The following is a 19,326-nucleotide window of genomic DNA, read 5'->3' on the forward strand; positions in this document are numbered from 1 at the left end:
TTAAGAATGAGGGTAGGAAAGGGGGGGAGGGGAAGGGTCCTGATCCTGTTATACGCACGAATATTAGAAACTTTCACGCGTCACTTATATGAAAGGGAAAACTTACGTATAAATCCTTTGCCAACCTCAAGAATGGGGTCGAACATATTCGGGATTTGGGGAAAAGGTAGATTTGGGGGAAAATGAAATTATTTGGAATTTGGTATTTGGAAATGGGAAGATTCGCGCTTATAATTTCTTATAACACAGCTATATTCTAACGCGAGCTCTGATTGGCTAATATCTTATGAAAAAGAAATGGATGGCTCATAGAGATGGTTCAGGCTGGCGAAATTGTCGATGAAATTTCTTGCTAGCAAAAATTTGTTTCAAAATTTTGTTTGAGTAAAACTTAAATTCAGCTATTATAATGGTTAGTAATAACGCAACATTTGAGTTTTGGTTTGTCGATGACTTTAAAGATTTAGAAAACTTGTCTGAAATGGTTGTAGAACATCGGTAGCGTCAAAAGATCAACAAAGCGAAAGTGCCACCGGTGGAAATAACCGCTTCGCAAATTTTATCCGAGTGGGATTTGGAAAAAACACTATAAACAACCAAACAATTAAACAAGACAAAGAAAAACGCTCACAATGACAATGACAATGACTTAATTCCATTGTTTACCTTGTTTTCTTGTAATTGACAACATATTGCGAAGAGAAAAACATCCAAATGGAGCTGGAAAACATGACGATCAGTGAACTCGGAGCAAATCTCCGCAGATTTTAAGCAAAGGACAGAAAAGGGATGGCGATAAAGCCAACATTTTAGGCCAATGTCGTGTAATTTCGACTCCATTTTCAGCAATAGTTGGATTCAGAATGTGCAAGTCGTGGTCTCTTCGGCAAACCATTCAAAATGACTTGTAAAACCTCAGACGTTTTGAAGGCTACATCATTTTGAATGAGTGAACTTTAAAGAAACTTTTTCCTTGACATCTAAGCCAAATATTTTGAGCTGGACGGCGTATGTGTGGTATTTTGATACACTTATTTTGTCATCACAGATGTTAGCTTGTAAACATAAATGTGTTTTTGAAAAACAAGTTGCTCTACTTGAATTCTGCACCCGCACGGTTAAGAGCATTTGCAATTTGTTTAGGTAATCACATGATTTCGAGTGCAATTTGGACTAAACAATCACAGGTAAATTTTTTTTAAGACTAACAAAATTGCACGAGCCGGTTGGGCGAGTGCACTTTGTGGTCTTTGAAAAAATTAACAAGTGCTTGTTTATGCCAAATTGTATGAGAAAAATCATGTGATTACGTGTTAATAATATACCTGAAAAAATACGAGATAGCTTATTATAAGCAAGCATAAGCAAAGCGCGCGCATCAAGTGAAAATTAACAATTGGTTCATACATCAGCGTGCGTTCATCGAGATATGAAGCACGCGGGAAGTTTGGAGAGCAAGAAAGATACGTAAGAGTTGCTAGAGGCGTAGCCGAGAGAAACTCTAGCTTCTTGAGTGCCCTCCAAGCTTCACAAGTGCTTCATATCTCGATGAACGCACAGCTGACGTATGAACCAATTGTTTTATAACATTTCCGACCCGATGGAAATTTTATTTTTCTCGAGGGATTTGTTTGCTGACGTTATGAGCGTGCACAATAGGAATATGAAGCACGCTCGCGCAATTAAATTTGATTAAACAAATTTACTAGCTATGTTATAAAAGCAATGGAAAATGTCTAGCGTACGTTCGTCCGATTCAGGATGCATGCGGATAGTTGGAAGAGCACGAAGTTAGCCTAAGAGATGGTCTCGGCTGCACCTCGGGCATCTATTAAGCTACCTTCATGCTGTCCGCGAGCACGCTAGGCAATGTCCATTCCTCAAGTTATATTTGTCCAAAGGTGACTAAAATAGGATCTGTAATTGACCACAGAATAGAAAGGGTCTTTGAGGCCGGCGCCGGACGTGCGCATGCATAGCAGTAATTTCCCTTAGTACCCTCCCCCGCGCAGATTTAGAAGTTTCGTTTCCGGACCAGAAACAGTGCGTTCGAAAACAATTATCAAAACACACCACTTTTGAAACTTTTTTCGAAAGATCTCTTTTATCAGCGCTTTTGGGCATTTAAGTGTGGAAGGTGGTTTAGGAGTAGCTTAGTTGAAGCGTGGCAAATCGAACAGTTTCCGAAACTCGTGATAACCTTGTTATTGATCACGAGTTGGGGCATTAAAGTTTTTCTCTGTCTATTGTCTTTTTGTTCGCCTTGGCTAAGAGTTCGCGTGTTGACGACTCAAGTGTATGTTGAATTCAAATGAAGGCATCGATTGCACAAAACATATCATTTTCATAATTGTTTACCGATACAGTCACTGACTATGGAAAACAAAGGAGGCAAAAAATTGCCTGGAACGCGTGTCGAATTATACCTAACTACGCAGTACAATTTGAAGCTGCGAACCAGTTTACATAACCAGGTTTTTAGAGGAAAGCTCTCCAAAGCCACAGGTTCTGGAGGACATCGACTCCAAGTACCTGTTTGCGCATGCCATCTAGTTGAACTAAAACTTACAGGTTGCTGAAAGCTGCGTGGTTATAATTAATTCTCTTTCTTACAAAAAGCCAAATTATGGCCGAGGAAGCCGCGAACAATGTGGAAATGTGGACAATTGTGGACGTGAATGCTACTCCTGCAAAAAATGGATCAGGTAGGATTATTAAAGCTATATTCAAATAAGCTTATAGCTATTCACGGTGGATATAAACCGGGAAAAATTTCGCAATTATTTTTTAAGCCTCTTCAAATAGTTTACTCGATATTGCGTGTTAAGTGTGAATGTATTTGTAATCTGGCGGTAAACAAGTTGCAATATAACTTCGAATTGGATTTGGTACTCCTTTTTATCTTAATGGACTCGAAAAGATTTAGCTCTTGTTGAATTTCCGGCCTTTGTTGGGACCTTTCAGTAGGTTTCGTGTGCGTAATGCGTCTTCTGTAGTGAGCACAATTTTAAAAATCGTCAGGTAACTTGCACTATTACATAATTGCGGGCCCCTTCATACGGGTTTGGTCGTTTTTACTGTCGAAGACTACAAACGACATTTACACCTGTAAAAGTGAATTAGTATTGAGCAACGTTGAGTTAATATTTAACTTGAAAGTCGCAGTATATTTTTGGATTCTCTGCATGACATGATGAAGCAAAATCTAATTTTGCCATGTGCAGTGAACCACATCGACAACGTTGACGCGAAGGACGCCGCAAAGAGAATGGAAGAAACTGGTAGCCCAACGCTTATAAACCATGAAGAAACCCAAGAAAGCCTCGATACAATCTCTGCAATGCCAGGATTGTCTACTAGTGGAAATAGTTTGGTTTTTAACACGAAATACGAAGGCCCAGGGACAGATGTTATCGCAAACGTAACAAGTGTTGGAGACCTCAGAGAAAAGGTCGAACTATCTTGGAAAAATATCAATGTTTTTGTTCCCCAACCCAGAGCTTCTATCTGCCGGCGGGTATGTTGTGGAGAGAAAGAAGATGAGCCCAGGATCAAACAGATCTTATTTGAAGGTAAGAGTGCCGGGCTACCTCGTAAATAAAAGGTCTTGGTAACAGCTGGTGTAGCAATGAAGTGTTCAAAACCTTCTTGATCCAGCTCGTAGGATTTCAACTATCAGACGTAACATTTCCTCCACCTGAGTCTTAAAATATGACCACTGTAGCTTTTCACAAGGCTTTTGTTCTATTTCGAGGAATTCATAAACGGGTTAGCGTGCAGCGAGATAGATGCAGTTTTGTTTTATTAAGTTGGAAACTGTATGCTAAACTTATGTGTTCCGAATTCAAGTTACGTAACATGCGGTTGGTGAATAATTTGGAAAACATCATGCAAAGTTGTGGTTCTTGCCAAACGATGTAATCATCGGGTGAAATGAAATGTAAACAATTCTTTTTGATGAGGTACAGACTAAACGTTCAACATTTGAAGCAAATTATGTAGAAACTCTTTTAAACTTTTCATATTAAGGGAATTGGAGGTCAATTCGTTCTCACTTGAGTTAACTAAATTATGCCACGTCACATAAGCCACCTCAGATGGGCCACATTTATCTTAACATTACTATGCTTATTCTCCAAACTTTCCTCAGTCTATACTATTTCAAAGCTACTGATAAGGAGAATTTGCCTGGGGAATTTGTCAATGTCTCCAAGGAAGTGATAAATGTGATAAAAGAAAATTCAATTGCAAAGAGCACAAAAGATGCTAAAGAAAGATATAATTTAATTGCACAAACCTGCTAAAACTCCTCTCTTATCTTGAGTAATCACCACAACTGTAACAAAATATGTTGAATGCTCTTCTTTTTATTAACAGAATTTACAACAGAATTGGAAAGCACCTGAGTAATTACACTAAAACAATAATCAGTTTGCTTCAGGCTCAGTGAACATTAGTTGAGTATTCCCTTGACTTTGTCATAGGGATTACTCAGCAATATTCACTCCGCCTTCGGTGAATAATTGTTAACTATTTCAAAACTAAAAATTGATAATCTGTATGTGACAGGTTGTATTCATCTCACAGGACAGTGTTCGACAGACAATAATAATTTTTTTTTTAAACAGTATAGATCATAGATTATGCCTCTCAACTGTGACATTATTTCACGTGGGCTTAAGTGAACTATTAACTTTGAAATCAAACCCTGTTTGTTTGACAGATAAACCTGTAATTCTGGAATAAAGTTAAACTTTTTAAAAGTAAACTTTGTGAGCTCACATTGTTTATAGATAAAAATTGAAATGCAAATGTCTGATTAAGATGTCTGATTAAGTTGTCTGCTTAGTAAGAATTTGTGAAACAAATTGAAATTGTTCATTTTTTTTGTCTACATTCCCTTCAATTATGATGAATCTACTGACTACATACAAGTTCATTATGAGGAAAAGATGAAGGAGAAATTTTTATCCTGACAAGTCTCCTAGCTCCCCTCCTAAATTGGGTTCCACTTTATACAGCTAGTTTTCACTGTATGGTAAAGTTTCAATTCATTCCTGAGCATAGATGTACAAAGTGTGGTGTGTTTGTCTTTTAATAGTCAATGGGAAAATTGAGGCTGGAACGCTGTTGGCTGTTATGGGATCAAGGTAACAATCAATTCATGAGATTTTGTTATCTTAACCCTTTAACTCCCAGATCAAATTTGTAATTCCCCTTACTGTCAACCATACAATTCTTATAATGTTAGTTCAAAGAATTAAGTATTGGATCAAGTAATTATTCCCAAATTGATGCTTTTCTTTATTTTCTTTATTCTCATCACTTATCTGGTTGGTATTGTATTGATATTGTAAGGAGAAATTCTGTCTCAGTCACTCATTGGAGTTAAAGGGTTAAGCCGATTTATTATCGAGTCATATTCTATCAGTTTAACAGCATAATAACCCATGCAGATTGATTTATAAACTTTTTGAGTTGGGTTATCATGCTAGTGAACTGATAGAAAATCATCATTTACATGGGAATCATTTGGTTTCCTTTGGTTGATTAGGAGTTGTGTTAAAGGCCAGGAGTGGAGAGGAGTCAAAGATGTCTCGAGTTGCAAATTTAATTGCTGGTTTTTCTTGTTTTTGTTCATTATGACTCTTGTTTTGCTCATTGATCTCTGGGCACTTGAGGAACCAAAATACTAAGAAAAAATTGTATATTGAATGATAAGACTGTTAACTGAATACAAACTGTTTTTTCCTCTCCCTCTAAAGTGGAGCTGGTAAATCCACCTTAATGAATGTGTTAGCACATCGCAACATTGGTCAGGTGCAGGTGATGGGAACAGTGGAAGTGAATGGGCACCCTGTTGGTCTCGAAATCAATGCTTTGTCAGCGTATATCCAACAGGAAGACTTATTTATTGGATCACTGACAGTTAGAGAACATCTGATATTCCAGGTATTTTCTGTGCTTGTTTTGGTGTTGTCCGGGTAAAAATGTCTCTTACAAACTAAGTTTGAAGTCCCATACTGTAAGTTGTGGAACAGGCTTTTTCTGCTCTGATTATGGTCCATGCATGACATGCACTGGCCTTAAACTCAAGCAAACAAAAAACAGGTTCTGTATCATACATTTCGAACTGCAAAAATAAGGCTTTGACAAACTTTTGAATTTAGTGGGCTGTGTGGTGGAATGCAGTATTAGATGAATATAAAGAAGTATCCATCCTAAAATAGTTAATTAAACCAATTCCATTCTGTTTATTATTTGTCATAAACTTGTCACATGCCATCAATCTGTTGTGTGTCATCCATATATACTGTAAATTATATAGTTTTGCTATTTTTACTTGTGATTAATTATGACATATTGTTTGAAGCTGATTCATGTTTGTTTGAGTCATTAATATATAAATATATGTACAACTCATGTATGCTACATGCTGTGTTTGTGATTGTAAAATTGAAGCAAAAGTTTGGTGTAAATGGTGGAAATATTTTTGCAAAGGCTAAATAAATTAGGCATCTAGAATGTTCGTTTTATTTAATATTAGCTATTTTTCCATGGCCAGTAAATCATATAATCCAAAATTGGGATTACAAAGAGGGCTCAAATTCACACCCTTACCCAGGCAAGTTTCAAATTCCCCACCTCTCAGGATGTTGAAGTGTTGAACTGATTGAAATGATCACCCACTAAAGAAGTTCTTGAATATTTACGAAATTCTTTTTGCCAGCATGACACCTTATTTAGGAAATGTATTGAGAACAGTATTGAGCATGTGCATACTGATATTAGGGTTTAAAGTGTTTTCGTTTTAGACAAAGATTGATTTAAATCAATTCAATGAATTCAATTGTTGTTTGAAAATAGGCTCTTCTTCGTATGGATAAACACACATCCAAGGCAAAACGAAAGGAGCGTGTAGAGGAAGTCATGCTTGAGGTAACTGCATTGAAATTATTGAATTTATATCTACTGCTTTATGCAAGGGTTTCTTTTTAAATGGCTAAATGGAATAGTAGAGTACCATGGCATTATTTTGATTTGTAAATCTCCTTTGTTCTATCAACTAGCTTGGTTTGAAAAAGTGTGCAGACACAGTCATTGGTATTCCAGGAAGACTGCGCGGAATTTCTGGTGGAGAGAAGAAACGCTTAGCATTTGCATCAGAGGTGGGTATGGTGATTAATGGTGAATACATGTCCTTGAATGCATCTTTTGGCATAAAGTTACTAGAGGATTTCAGTTTCCAAGTGTCCTTTTGACTATTGGTTTGGGTTGCTAATTAACTTTTTGGCCTTATTGTGAATTTCAAGAAGGGAGATTTAAACACTTCAAGTCCCAAGATTTAGTTCATATTTCATTTAAATTTCTTCTGCAAGGATAGACAAGGGAATAGCAGAGAATATGAAGTCTTATGTCATTATCATACCCTCCAGCTGATTAGTTTGGTAATAACATGCATGTTATATACTACAGATAGAAAGATCACAGGTTTGTGCATTTAACTATAATCAGTGTTTTCATTGTGGGAAGTAGACTCAGAACAAAGTGACTCCACCATATTGGGCAATGGGTACCAAGAAACTGTAAGGGATTATAAACCAGATGAAATGTTGGGGGCCCTTTAGAAATGACCACCACCAATACCTGAGCAGTCAGTTAAGTAAGAATGATCTAATCCTAGTTGCTTCATTCTTTAGAAATAACTTGGCTAAGCTTTTAGTTATTGCACATCAGAGTGCCCATCGTATACAGGCTTCACCTTCATTTTTTTTTCTTCCAAGGTTTTGACAAACCCTCCACTACTTTTTGCTGACGAACCAACATCTGGCCTGGATGCATTCATGGCGCAGAGTTTAATAACATCACTTCAACGTCTTGCAGCCAGTGGTCGGACTATCATGTGCACAATTCATCAGCCATCTTCTGAAGTGTATGCCATGTTTGACAGGTACAGTTTTGATTGTTTCTTGGGGTAGGCCACATGTAGCTACTACTCTGACAATAAAATGATTGCATTTTGACGGCAAGGGATTGCAATCTCAGAATTAATGCCTGACTCAGTATCTGAGAAACTGTGCATCTACCCCTCCGCTAATCAAATAATAGTCAGCTGATGACAAGTTGGGGTCAATATTGGGCTAGGAGAGGGTTAGGTGGGCAGTTGCTCAGATACTGACATTGATCCCAATCTCACATAGAGAAATGCACTTCTGTAAATTAATGTCAGTCTTGGAGAAACCATGTATTAAGGCATTTTGGATCACTTGTGCATTGTTTTTGGGTGGAGACATATTTCAGTTATTTTTAAATTCAACTGACTCTGATACTCTCCTTTTAATGTTTGACAACCTGATAATGTTTCATTTGCAATTTCCTTTTATTACCTTTTATTAAAACATTTGATGAAGAGAGGTCAAGGTATAAAAAGAACTGTGGAGAGACTTGAGATTTGGAAGGGTTTTGAAGCTCAAAGGTCTATTATGTCTCAGCAAGTTTCACTCTTCAAAGTGGTAGCCTTTCAAAGCAAATACAGTAGTGTGAGTGTAAATGTTTCTTTTCAAGCCAGAGTTGCAAATTCGTTTCCCAGGTTGATACATGGGCATGCAATAAACACCAAACCAATAGGATCTTTTCTTTCTTTATTCCTTTTCCTATTCCTTGGGGTGTAATTATATCGAAGCAGTCAAATGAAATTATTACATAAAGAAATCATCTAAGTATCGTGATCATAGCTTAAGAATAATCTCGATTTTGGAAATGGGCATGCAGCAATTTAAAGAACCAAAAGAAAGGTTAAAAACAAGCTATAATTTTACTTTGAGTAATGACTACAAGCTGGATAACATAATCACAAAACAACTTATTGCTTGCAACATTCGCAGGTCTTGATTACTTTATCAAGGGTTACAGTCTAACTTGTCTTCTATTCAAAAACAATCTTGATCACATGGGGTCTTATCTTGAACTGAAACACTAACTATAATTTTCTGTCTATAAAGAACTAATCACAGGGGTGTCAACCTAACCTGAAAATATTTTGCAGTTTTTCTTGGAAGCAGTAACACTTAGCTTCAATGGAAGCAGTAACAGAGAGGGCTTGTAAAATGTGCTGAGAATTTGTGACCTTTACCACCATTCCCTTCAGGGGTTTTCTTAACTGTTCTACTTCAATTCATCATTGTTTAACTGTTCATTTTTTTTTTTTAGCATTTTGCTGATGGCTGAAGGTAGAATAGCTTACATGGGTTCCACAGCTGATGCAATACCTTACTTCAGTGGGTATGTTAATGAATGAATCTGATATCCTGTTGAATGGGAGGGTAGGTGCTGTGAAAATAGCAGCAGAGAAGGATGGCAACTTAAAGTAACCCCAATTACAAGGAAGTCACAGTCATGGTCACCATGGCATCTAAGCTGGTACTGCTCGCCTCCAAGCAATTTTCAACATAACACTGCCAAAACGGTGGGGGGGGGGGGGTTAGGGAGAGGAAGAGAATAAAAGCATGGAAAGCAGCAAAGTAACTGAGAAAAAAAGACATGGTAATGCCCCTGTGCATGTACACCACCCAGAAGCCTTCCACATCTGGTTGGTGATTGAACTGTTACTCTTGCATGCAGTTTAACCTTATGTAAATTACATTTAGCCTTATGTAGCATTCTTGTGTCTCTCTTGCAGCCTTGGGTATCCCTGTCCCATGAACTTCAACCCTGCAGATTACTTTGTCCACACTTTGGCTATTGTGCCAGGAGATGAAGAGCGCTGCAAGGAAAGAGTTAAGGTAAAGTGTAGTTAGCAAGAAATGGTTGTTAGGGGAACAGTAGAAATTCAGGGGTCATATAAAATGAATGCTTTTCTAATATTGGGTTGATTGGATGGTGGCAGACATGGTGGCTTAACCCTCTACATCCTAACATCAGTATGCATATTCTCCATACTGTTCTCTGTACATTTACAAAGGTGCTGACAAGGAGAATTTATCTAACAATCAAGAGTTTCTTTCTTTGGTGATCATTTCCCTTATTTTCATGACATCGATGTGCGATTCAGTGGTGATACTGTGAGGAGAAATTAGATGCCAGTCACTCTAAGGGGTTGGAGGCTTAATGTTTAATGTTTTAAAACATGGCCAGGAAATTGTGATGTGCTAAGGCAAGACATTGTACATACTCAAACTGTCCCTTCCAACTCAGTAGTCTAAATGGATTCTGAGAAATTGTTAGGTAGACCAGTTGAAATACAAGTGGTAACCTGTAATGGACTGGCCTCCCATCAAGGCATACTCATTTAGCTACATGTTGTATACTTCAAGTCCCTCCAAGTCATGGAGACCAGTATTAGCTCTGTGCCTCATTAACCCTGTACACCATAACATCAATATGCATATTCTCCACAATGTTTTCCATACATTTAAGATCTTCTCTGGTTGGTGATCCTTTCCTTTATTCTCATGACCTTAATGTGTGACCCAGGGGTGATATTGTAAGGAGACATTAGATGCCAATCACTCTCGGAGTTCAAAGGGTCAAGGGTGCCTGGCTTGAGTGTAGACACGATAGTGGCATAGTTGTTAGCTCAAAGGACCCACCTTCAGTTTGGAAGGTCTAAGTTCTAATCCTCAATCAGGTCACTTCATGTGTAAGGAGTGTTCTTTGGCAAGGTGGGTACCAGTAAATTCTCAGGAAAACCTCGAAAAGTTGCAGGTGGAGGGGGCTAACTGCAATATGGTCTAGAATTCAAACCAGATGGAGGACTGATACTCAAAGTTGCTTTAAACAAATGATGCCGGGATAATCAGGTCATTCAATCTCGTATGGAAATCAAACCTTAATCTGTGATTTGTTGTGAAAATTTCTTTTTGCCATATAACTTAAGGCTTTTGTCAGAAATCAATGTGATTTTCTTTTCCTATCTAGGAAATCTGTGATGCATACAGTGAACGTGCAGCAGAAATTGCCAAAGAAGAAAGTGGGCTTGACAGACAGGTTTGTGGCAGTTTAAAATGATCTTTAAAGCCCCAGCTCAGAATTTCTTGTTCATACGGTGTGATGTGTGTCAAAAGCAGAATTATGACTAAATTTTTAAGCTCTCTATGGCTGCTAGCTATCTTTTCTATGAGATGTTAACATGCACTCTTCACTTTCTTGACGATGTGAATGGTGAAACCCAACTCTCCCCTCCCCTCGCCCTCACCCTCACCTCATACTTGCTCCATTACAGTCACGCCTCATTTCCAGAGAGAGGGGTGGAAGGAGGTGGGTGAGGCAGAAAGAAGAGAAGTCCTGGTGACGTGGCTACCTCCAATACTCTCCTTCAAATGCGTGAAAGAATAGTAACAGTAACTGTGCATGTAATGTTAGGACTAACTGGACTATGCTACGAAGTGCCAATAATCTTTTAACTTCCATTAGTGACAAACATATACCTTCCCTAGCTGATTTACAGAGGGAAATGAGGATGCAGAGTATTAAGCGACTGGAGCCCAAACCTTTTGAGATCTTCATGTGCCATCCGAATTCGTCTCTTCCTTCTCTTACCGTCCGTAGCCGGGTTTGGTGCTCTCTCATTCCTTTAGCGCTTTTCTTATATTTCAGGATTCCTTCAAAGGAGATGTTCTTTTCAAGAAGCAATCACCGTAAGAATTTATACTTATCCTTGTACTAAAACTACGCGACTTCATCCTGTTGTTAGTGTGTCATGAACCAGGTCGTGTCTGTCACGCGTCTGCTTGAGAAATTTACATGTGCACATTTTGTTCTAATCCGGCTGAAAAGAATGATAGAAAAATCGCCCAGAATTTTCATTACTTTTACTAGGGTCTTTTGGAAAAGGCGAGTGAATTTGAACTCTGTTTTTCTTTTCAGATAACTTGCATTCTGTGTCGCCTTTTTTGCACAATATTGTTAATAGGTTACACTTTTGTAATTCTATTTTTCGTAGATACAAAGCTTCCTGGTGTCGACAACTTTGGGCCGTCTTGTGGCGCTCTTGGATTACCAACAGTAGAGACATTATCATTTTCAGGATTAGAATATTTCAATCAATTGTGAGTTGTTTCCATAATTTAGTCAAACGTATGTTACCATTGTAGACCCAGACAATGGCTTAAAGTCAGTGGCAAAGTGCCTAAAATGCCGATTAAAAGACCACTCCTGAAAGGAGTCCGGAACCCCTACTCCCCATCTCCCCCCCTTCCCTCGCACCCTCCGAAATTCAGCTGCGAAATGTTCGCCATTGTATTGGGTTTGGGAGGGAGGAGAGGGAGAGGCAAACACCTTCACAGCATTAAGGAACATTTTTACAGTCTTAGCCCTTTTGCCACTGATTGTCGCTAATTACGTTCTTCGTCGTCATAGATAATGTAAATTCGAGACATCGTTTTTCCTTTTATTTTAGAAATGTAAATTCGAGACATCGTATCATGTAATGACAAATCACAGTGTATCTTGTTCACTAAAAATGTTGTACTTCTCATGCGCGAGCAATTTCGGTCTGTTTTTCTTTCCTTTTTAATGTAAACAACTTCTAAACAAGTCGCAAAATATAGCGTATCTCTGTTCATTGATCTTAATCTCTCTCTCTGTTAACTTTACGTAGGTTACTGCGCTGATCGCTGGATTAATCTATCTTCAAATACCTTATGATCAAGATGGTATTCAGAACATTGCTGGCGTATATTTCTTTCTAGTTACATCTGCTTCGTTTTCCAATCTTCAGGGAGTCCTCTTTGTAAGTATATCAACACTAAAGTACAGATGTTTCTCTCCTTTTCCTACCCTCGAATTTGATCAATAAGCATAACTGTAAGAAAAAAGTGAGAAATGATCCAAGAAATTTATCTTTTACACCTGACGATCAGCATGCATATTCTCCTTTCTGATCTCTACACGTTTCTTAAGACGATAGAGGGGATTTGTTTGACAATCAAAAGCTTCCTTTGTTGGTGATCATTTCCGTCATTCTCGTGACCTTAATGTTTGATTCAGTGGTAATATTGTTAAGAGAAATTAGATGCTAGTCACTCTTAAAGGTCAGAGGGTTAATCGTATTTCAGAAAACGTGTAGGTTTACTCTACGAATTTCAAGTGTGTTTTGCACCCTCATCATTTCGGATATATTTCAGGGGAAAACTGAAAAATTTGAACTACTGCACAAGTATTGAAGTAATACTTGATTTCTTTACAGGTGTTTCCAGTTGAACTACCTGTTTTTATACGAGAACACAAAAATGGAATGTACAGAACGGACGTTTACTATCTCGCGAAGACTTTGTCCGAGGTACCGTGATGTGGAATTGATTTGATTTGTAGTTACCATCAAAATCACTCAATTCTGATCACCAAGTATTCTTCTGGAATGTTATTATGCCGAAAGGAGCTAATCCATGGAACGTAAAAGCAGCAAAACTGTTAGCAGCAACGATAATAAGTTCGAAAGAGGAGTGTCATCGTTTTTCTCACGACTAAGTCACTAATCAACTTGTGAATAAATAAAATGCGAGATTTCTAATTCGGGCTGACCATTACATTAAGTAGTGATAGATTTCTCGGGAAGTTCCAGGGTCTTATGTAAGAGATAATCTGGTTTTATCAACTGAGTTGATAATGTAAATTAGCCACCGTAAAGAGTTTCAAAGCGGACGTTTCGTGCGTTGACCCTGCGTCAGAGCTAATGGAGGAATTGTGGGCTATGTGTGTGTTTATATGCAGAAAACGGAGCTACGCTATCGGTGGGAACACGGTAACGAGAAAAACAAGAATAAATTAGTTGAATGAAGAGCGTTTGTTGATACCGTGGTAATCAAGAGTGTCGTTTTGAGGAAAAAAAATTTCGTTGTACAGTTTTGCGGCTTCCCGAACTGCCTAGATGTAAGGAAAGGCCGCAGACTGCCTTATGCTGCTTAGAATGATTAGGGAAATTTAAGTATCTAGCAGTACCACAGTTCCTTTAGAAGCTTACGCCCTTTATTCATTTCTTAGATCAAAGGGTCAATGATACGCGAATGAATTGGTGGAATTTTAAACATGTGATCAATTTGTTTTTGTAGGTGCCCATTTTTATCATTACTCCTTTGCTTCTGACCGGTATTTCGTATTGGATGATTGGTAAGAAATATTTTTAAAGGAGACGTGTTTTATTCCTTGATTATTTTATACATCAAGTGTGCAGCTAGGGAGGGGAGAGGAGGTCCGGGGGTGCCCGTGACCTCCCCTTTTTTTTCACTTAAAGTGAAACACGGCGTGGAGGTCGACAGTGTGGTGAATTTTCGTTGAACAATTAGTACATTTTTCTCGTATGAGTAGTTAGAGTAGTGTTCCTTTTTAATCCAAAGAAACTATTAAGTTCTACTATTCTTTTTTGGCAGGTTTGAGGGATAGATTTTTAAATTTCGTAATCTGTTACGCAATTATGGTTTTGGTAACAAATGTGGCGGTCTCCTTTGGTAAGTGTTGTGTACCTTGATCACGTCAACAAGCTTTCATGTTTACGTATGGTTCAATCCAACAATGTTGCGAACGATGTTGTTCAACGAACGCTCCCAACGAACGAATCCGAACGAACAAATTTGAACGAGAGAACGAACGTATAGTAACGGCGACCAATCGAAAGGTTAATCGAATGAGCCAACGAGTTAGTTGGAAGTACTATTCAACTTCCGAAGGAATGATTAAGAGAACTGAGCAACAGTGTTACACCCACAAACCACGAAAACTTCGAACGAAAAACCATCAACCAAACAATCCAACCAATGCACGAACCATGAATGATCGAATCATCGACCGAACGAACAATCACACCGTAGCACCAACGAGCCAACAGTGTGACCACTATTGCTGTCAATCACAAATATTTTTCAGGGTACATCATATCGACAATAGCACCAACCATCACTGCAGCAACATCTTTGGGTCCTCCACTTATGTTACCTTTATTGATTTTCGGAGGATTCTTTCTCAAGTCGACGTAAGTTGTCTCCCTTGTCTTCATTATTACGTACCTTGAATACATCTACACTGTAAACATTTGTTGTGTGAGACGCGGTGACCTAGTGTCAGCGTGCTGAACTCGAGAAGTCTGGGTTCGAGCCTTAGATGGATCACTGTGTGCGGTTCGTGTGCAAAATGCGCGGGGCCTTTCCACTCAAGAGTAAAAATGGGTAGCATGCAAGAGACTGTTTGGGAGACTTGGTGAAATGGTAACGAACGATGGAGCAGCTTCTAACCTTGGGAGTGTAGCAATGGTTAAAGAAGTACCAACATGTGATCACTCATGAATATATATTTTGGTGTTTCTTTCCCTTAATAAAGTCATTGGGCTTTGTAGGAGCTCTCTTTCTAAATTTGTTTTCTACATTTTTTGAGAGATTTTCCTGTTGTTGTTAGGTTTTGTTTGGTTTTTTTTGTTTGTTTTTTTTGTCGTTTTATGTGTGTGATTTTGTGATCTGCGAAAAAAGGCAACGGTAACTTGGAAGAAACTTATCAAAGATCAAATTTTGTTCTGTGAGATGGACAAAAAAACCGCGTAACTGTCTACAGAATATCAATGTGTTCATGATCTCGTGAGCAGTGGAAGTAAACCAAGTCGGAACGATTATGGCTAAGGAGGGAGAAGATATCAATTCTGCTGTTTTGATGAGGACAACTAAATAACGAAGTGTAAAGTGGGCTCCGATATGATACCGCTAACACAAAGTCACCCAATGTAAACTTTACCGGCAGTCTGCATTTTCGTTGATGAGTTAAAAAACTGGACCCCCATTCACTCACTTCTTGTTTTGTTGTTTCAGATCGGTGCCGGTTTATTTTGTGTGGCTGAAGTACATTTCTTGGTTTATGTATGGCTTTGAAGCTCTCATTATCAACCAGTGGAAAGACTATGGTTCTATCAGTATGTTTTGTGTTGTTTATTGTTTCTTTTGAAGCCCTGTTCATCAATCAGTGGAAAGACTTGGGTTCTCTAAGTATGTTTGGTGTTTATTGTTTCTCTGGAATCTCCAGTAAGTTTTTGCCTTCAAACAAGAATGTAACGTGTCCTGAAAGCGTTTTATACCGTTGACGAAACCGTGTTTTGCTCCTAGGTTGTGGTACAAATGCTACAGCTATACCGCCAGTTGTTAACGGTACCGGTGCAGTTCCGGGAGAAAAAGGGTTTTGTATAAGGAACGGAAACCAAGCCATTGACTTCCTGGGCTTTAAAGAGGTACGTAAAGGATAGTTGACTTCGTAGAAAACTAATTTGGAAGACCTCTATTGGTGGAACAAATTTCTTGTAAACCGATAAAAATGTCAAGAAGATATACTGCACGAAAACTTGAAAACAAAGATCAACCACTTTGGAGCCCGGATTTTCTTCTGTGCGCCATTAAACTTTTGTTTTATATAATAACGAATTAAAATATACGGAAAGAAGTTTTAATGATGACGTCATCTATACGTCTGTCCTCCAATAGATCATAAGTGAGAACCAATCAGAATGCGTGCATAACTGAGCTTATTATATAAATCAAAATAGACCACGTTAAATGTTGCCATATTCCTGTATTTCTTACCATTGTTTATTGTGCAGGCACCGAAACTGCCGCATTACATTAACCCTCTTCTTAGGACAAATATAAAATCATTGCGTTGCCTTGCCAGCTTGTTATTTTGTTGAAGCAAGTGTTCAATAACTTTTTTTTTATATATTTTTTTACTTTTAGGACAATTTGCTGTTCGACGTGTACTGTCTCATAGCTTTAATGGTTGGCTTCCGTGTACTTTCCTTCTTGTTTTTGCTGAGAAGATCTTACAAACAACAGTGATCTCTACTCCTTTCTTTAAAACACTATAGTATGCACTCTATCGTTATTTTGTTTATTCTCTGCTCTTTGGAGGCTCTTGTACTTGTACTTAGGCGGGTGTTGCGGTGGAAACATGAGGAAGGCCAAAATGGAAGGTGCTCAGCGTACGATTGAAGGAGAGATGATTCATCTTTTCTTTCGAAGCGCACCTTAGACTGGTATCCTCCTCTTCTTGAATAAAGAGAGTTTATTCATGTAGAAGTTTTAGGTAAAGAAACTAAGCCGTGGTAAAAATAGGCTGTGGCCGAAATTTTTTTTCAACATTTTCGCCCATTACTCGTTTATTTTTGACTTCTTTGTTTTTTTCCCCTGCTTGTTATCATTTACCTTCTCAAAAATTACCAGATGAAGTTTCTCTATGACTGTGTGTTGCAGCTAATTAATTATTGATCAGCATTCATAGACTGACATGTGACTGTACTTGTTACACCTCGTTGTTCATGACCTGATGTATTACAGGAGAGTACATGCGAATTAAGTATATATTCTATATTTGTAGTTTATAACATTATATCAAGTTTACTTTGATATACAATATATCTGATAAAGCAGTACACTGTTTTTTTTCTTTAGTTCATAATTTTTAACGATAATTCATGGTATTATGTAGAATGTGGAAAAAAAATCCTGCAGTAACTCAAGGTAAAGCTTTTGCTAAGAAAAGCATCGATAAAAATGAAAAATGTTTCCTACACGATTTATCAGCGGTTATCAGTTTTGCGTTAGCGGAGTTGTATTGAGTTAATCAGCTGCGTTTTAAAATTTTCTAACCTGTCGCAAGGACATTGTTGCGATTCTATATTTGTAGTTTAAAACACCAAGTTTACTTTGATATACAATGTAACTGATGAAACAGTACATTGCGGTTTGTTATTGTTAACATTTTTTTATCGATAATTCGAAGTGATATGTAGAATATGGAAAAAAAAACCCTGTAATTCGCGGTAACTTAAGGTAAAGCTTTTGTTAAGAAAAGCCTCGGATAAAATGAAAAATGTTTCCTACATGATACAACTTGTATGAGACATCACTAAATGTTTTGTGTTACGAAAAGTACATTAGTAGCCTAGTGTAGATCACATCGAAATGAACTTGTCTCTGAATGGTCGTTTCTTATTTTGTTCAGATTACCTTTTTTTTAATGTTCGTTTTCTTTTAGCGCGAACTACGTCGAGCCGTGTACCGAGCATGTGTGTAACAAGAAAGCCGTGTACACGTACCCTGTTGAGATGCGCATGCTGCAACGGAATCTTAACGAACTGGGAACAGAGTTGAGACGAAGAGAAATGATAGAAGAATTCCTTTCGCTCTTCGAAAAATTCGATAGTTACTTTACAGGAGAGAAATTTGTCTCCTCGCATCAAACTGTTAACGTTATATTGTGGCTCAAGATCCATCGAACATTTTGGCTTGCACGCGGCGATTGGTCTAAATGCATTATTAGACCGATTATCCCTCAGCTGAAACTGGGTAATATCCGAGAAAATCACCTACGTGATGCTCTCCAACTTTCAAACCTTACGTCGGTTACAACAAAATTTAGTTTAAGATGAGAAAGCGTTGTATGGTTGTTACAGACGAAGGAAAATTTTTGTTTGTTCATAAAGTCGTTAAAAAAAAAACTCTCAAAGAAGACATCCCACGCGGCAAGCGGTGAGCTATTCGTAAACATGTTTTCACGCGCGTTACAAGACATTTGAAGGATAATAAACACAATAGCCTCTGTCTGGCGCTAAAAATATGCCAGTGTATTTTTCTTTGGACAATATCTCTTACTCGAAGCTTTCAGTTTTCTTTTAGCTTCGCTCTCGGTGAACTGTTCACATATTGGAGCAGATAATGTCAGCAGACAAATATCTATGCATATTTTCACGCAAAATAGATGTTTATGTATTGCCCCTACACCTTATCACCGGGATTTCTTAGTCAGTGCAATAATGATAGACCCTGGCCCTCTCCGCAGCAGCCCTACATATGGTTTTTGAACCCGTATGCACGGAGGTAACAGCCCATGTTTTTGCAGCAAATACTCCAATCTAACGCGAAACGATGCCAAAAGCAACACACTGGAGGGCGAAACTCTCACTGTACCTTTTGTACATTAAGTTTACCTTTCCTCATGTTTTCCCTTTACAGAGGAACCTCTCCTTTTGAACTCTTTTCTGGGTCCCAATTCCCTCGCCTTAAATTCTTTCCCACCCCGCCTTCATGAAACTTCTATCTGCGTCGCTTTGGCTGATAACTTTAGCGTCATAATGAATTGAAAGACTTTGGAGGTTTGGCAGATGTGGCGCGTGATCAGACTAAAGTTAATATGTGATGCGTGAAGTTATGACCCAACGTGAGTCGTGATCTGTCACATGAAATACAATGAAACTTCTATTAAGCGGGCCCCCCAATTTATTGGAAACCCTTTTTTAAGCGAAGACTAAGCCGGGTCCCTAAATTAACGTCTCATATTTCACTTTGTAACGAACTCCAATTC

At 38.2% G+C, this 19,326-nt stretch overlaps 1 protein-coding gene across 1 annotated transcript; it reads left to right on the forward strand.

Annotated features, from left to right (window-relative positions):
- Positions 1–2,287: 2,287 nt before the first annotated feature.
- Positions 2,288–17,944, forward strand: LOC131772992 (protein white). Its single transcript, XM_059088954.2, has 20 exons — positions 2,288–2,705; positions 3,225–3,572; positions 5,102–5,150; positions 5,766–5,952; positions 6,868–6,939; positions 7,071–7,169; positions 7,785–7,951; positions 9,211–9,282; positions 9,680–9,782; positions 10,918–10,986; positions 11,596–11,636; positions 11,942–12,047; positions 12,599–12,730; positions 13,187–13,279; positions 14,049–14,106; positions 14,367–14,444; positions 14,860–14,965; positions 15,789–15,889; positions 16,080–16,201; positions 16,701–17,944. Exons 1-20 carry the CDS (start codon positions 2,627–2,629, stop codon positions 16,800–16,802), a joined length of 2,184 nt encoding a protein of 727 aa, XP_058944937.2. The 5' UTR covers positions 2,288–2,626; the 3' UTR covers positions 16,803–17,944.
- The last annotated feature ends 1,382 nt before the right edge of the window (positions 17,945–19,326 follow it).

The sequence above is a fragment of the Pocillopora verrucosa genome, chromosome 10, assembly GCF_036669915.1.
Source record: "Pocillopora verrucosa isolate sample1 chromosome 10, ASM3666991v2, whole genome shotgun sequence".
NCBI lineage: Eukaryota > Metazoa > Cnidaria > Anthozoa > Scleractinia > Pocilloporidae > Pocillopora > Pocillopora verrucosa.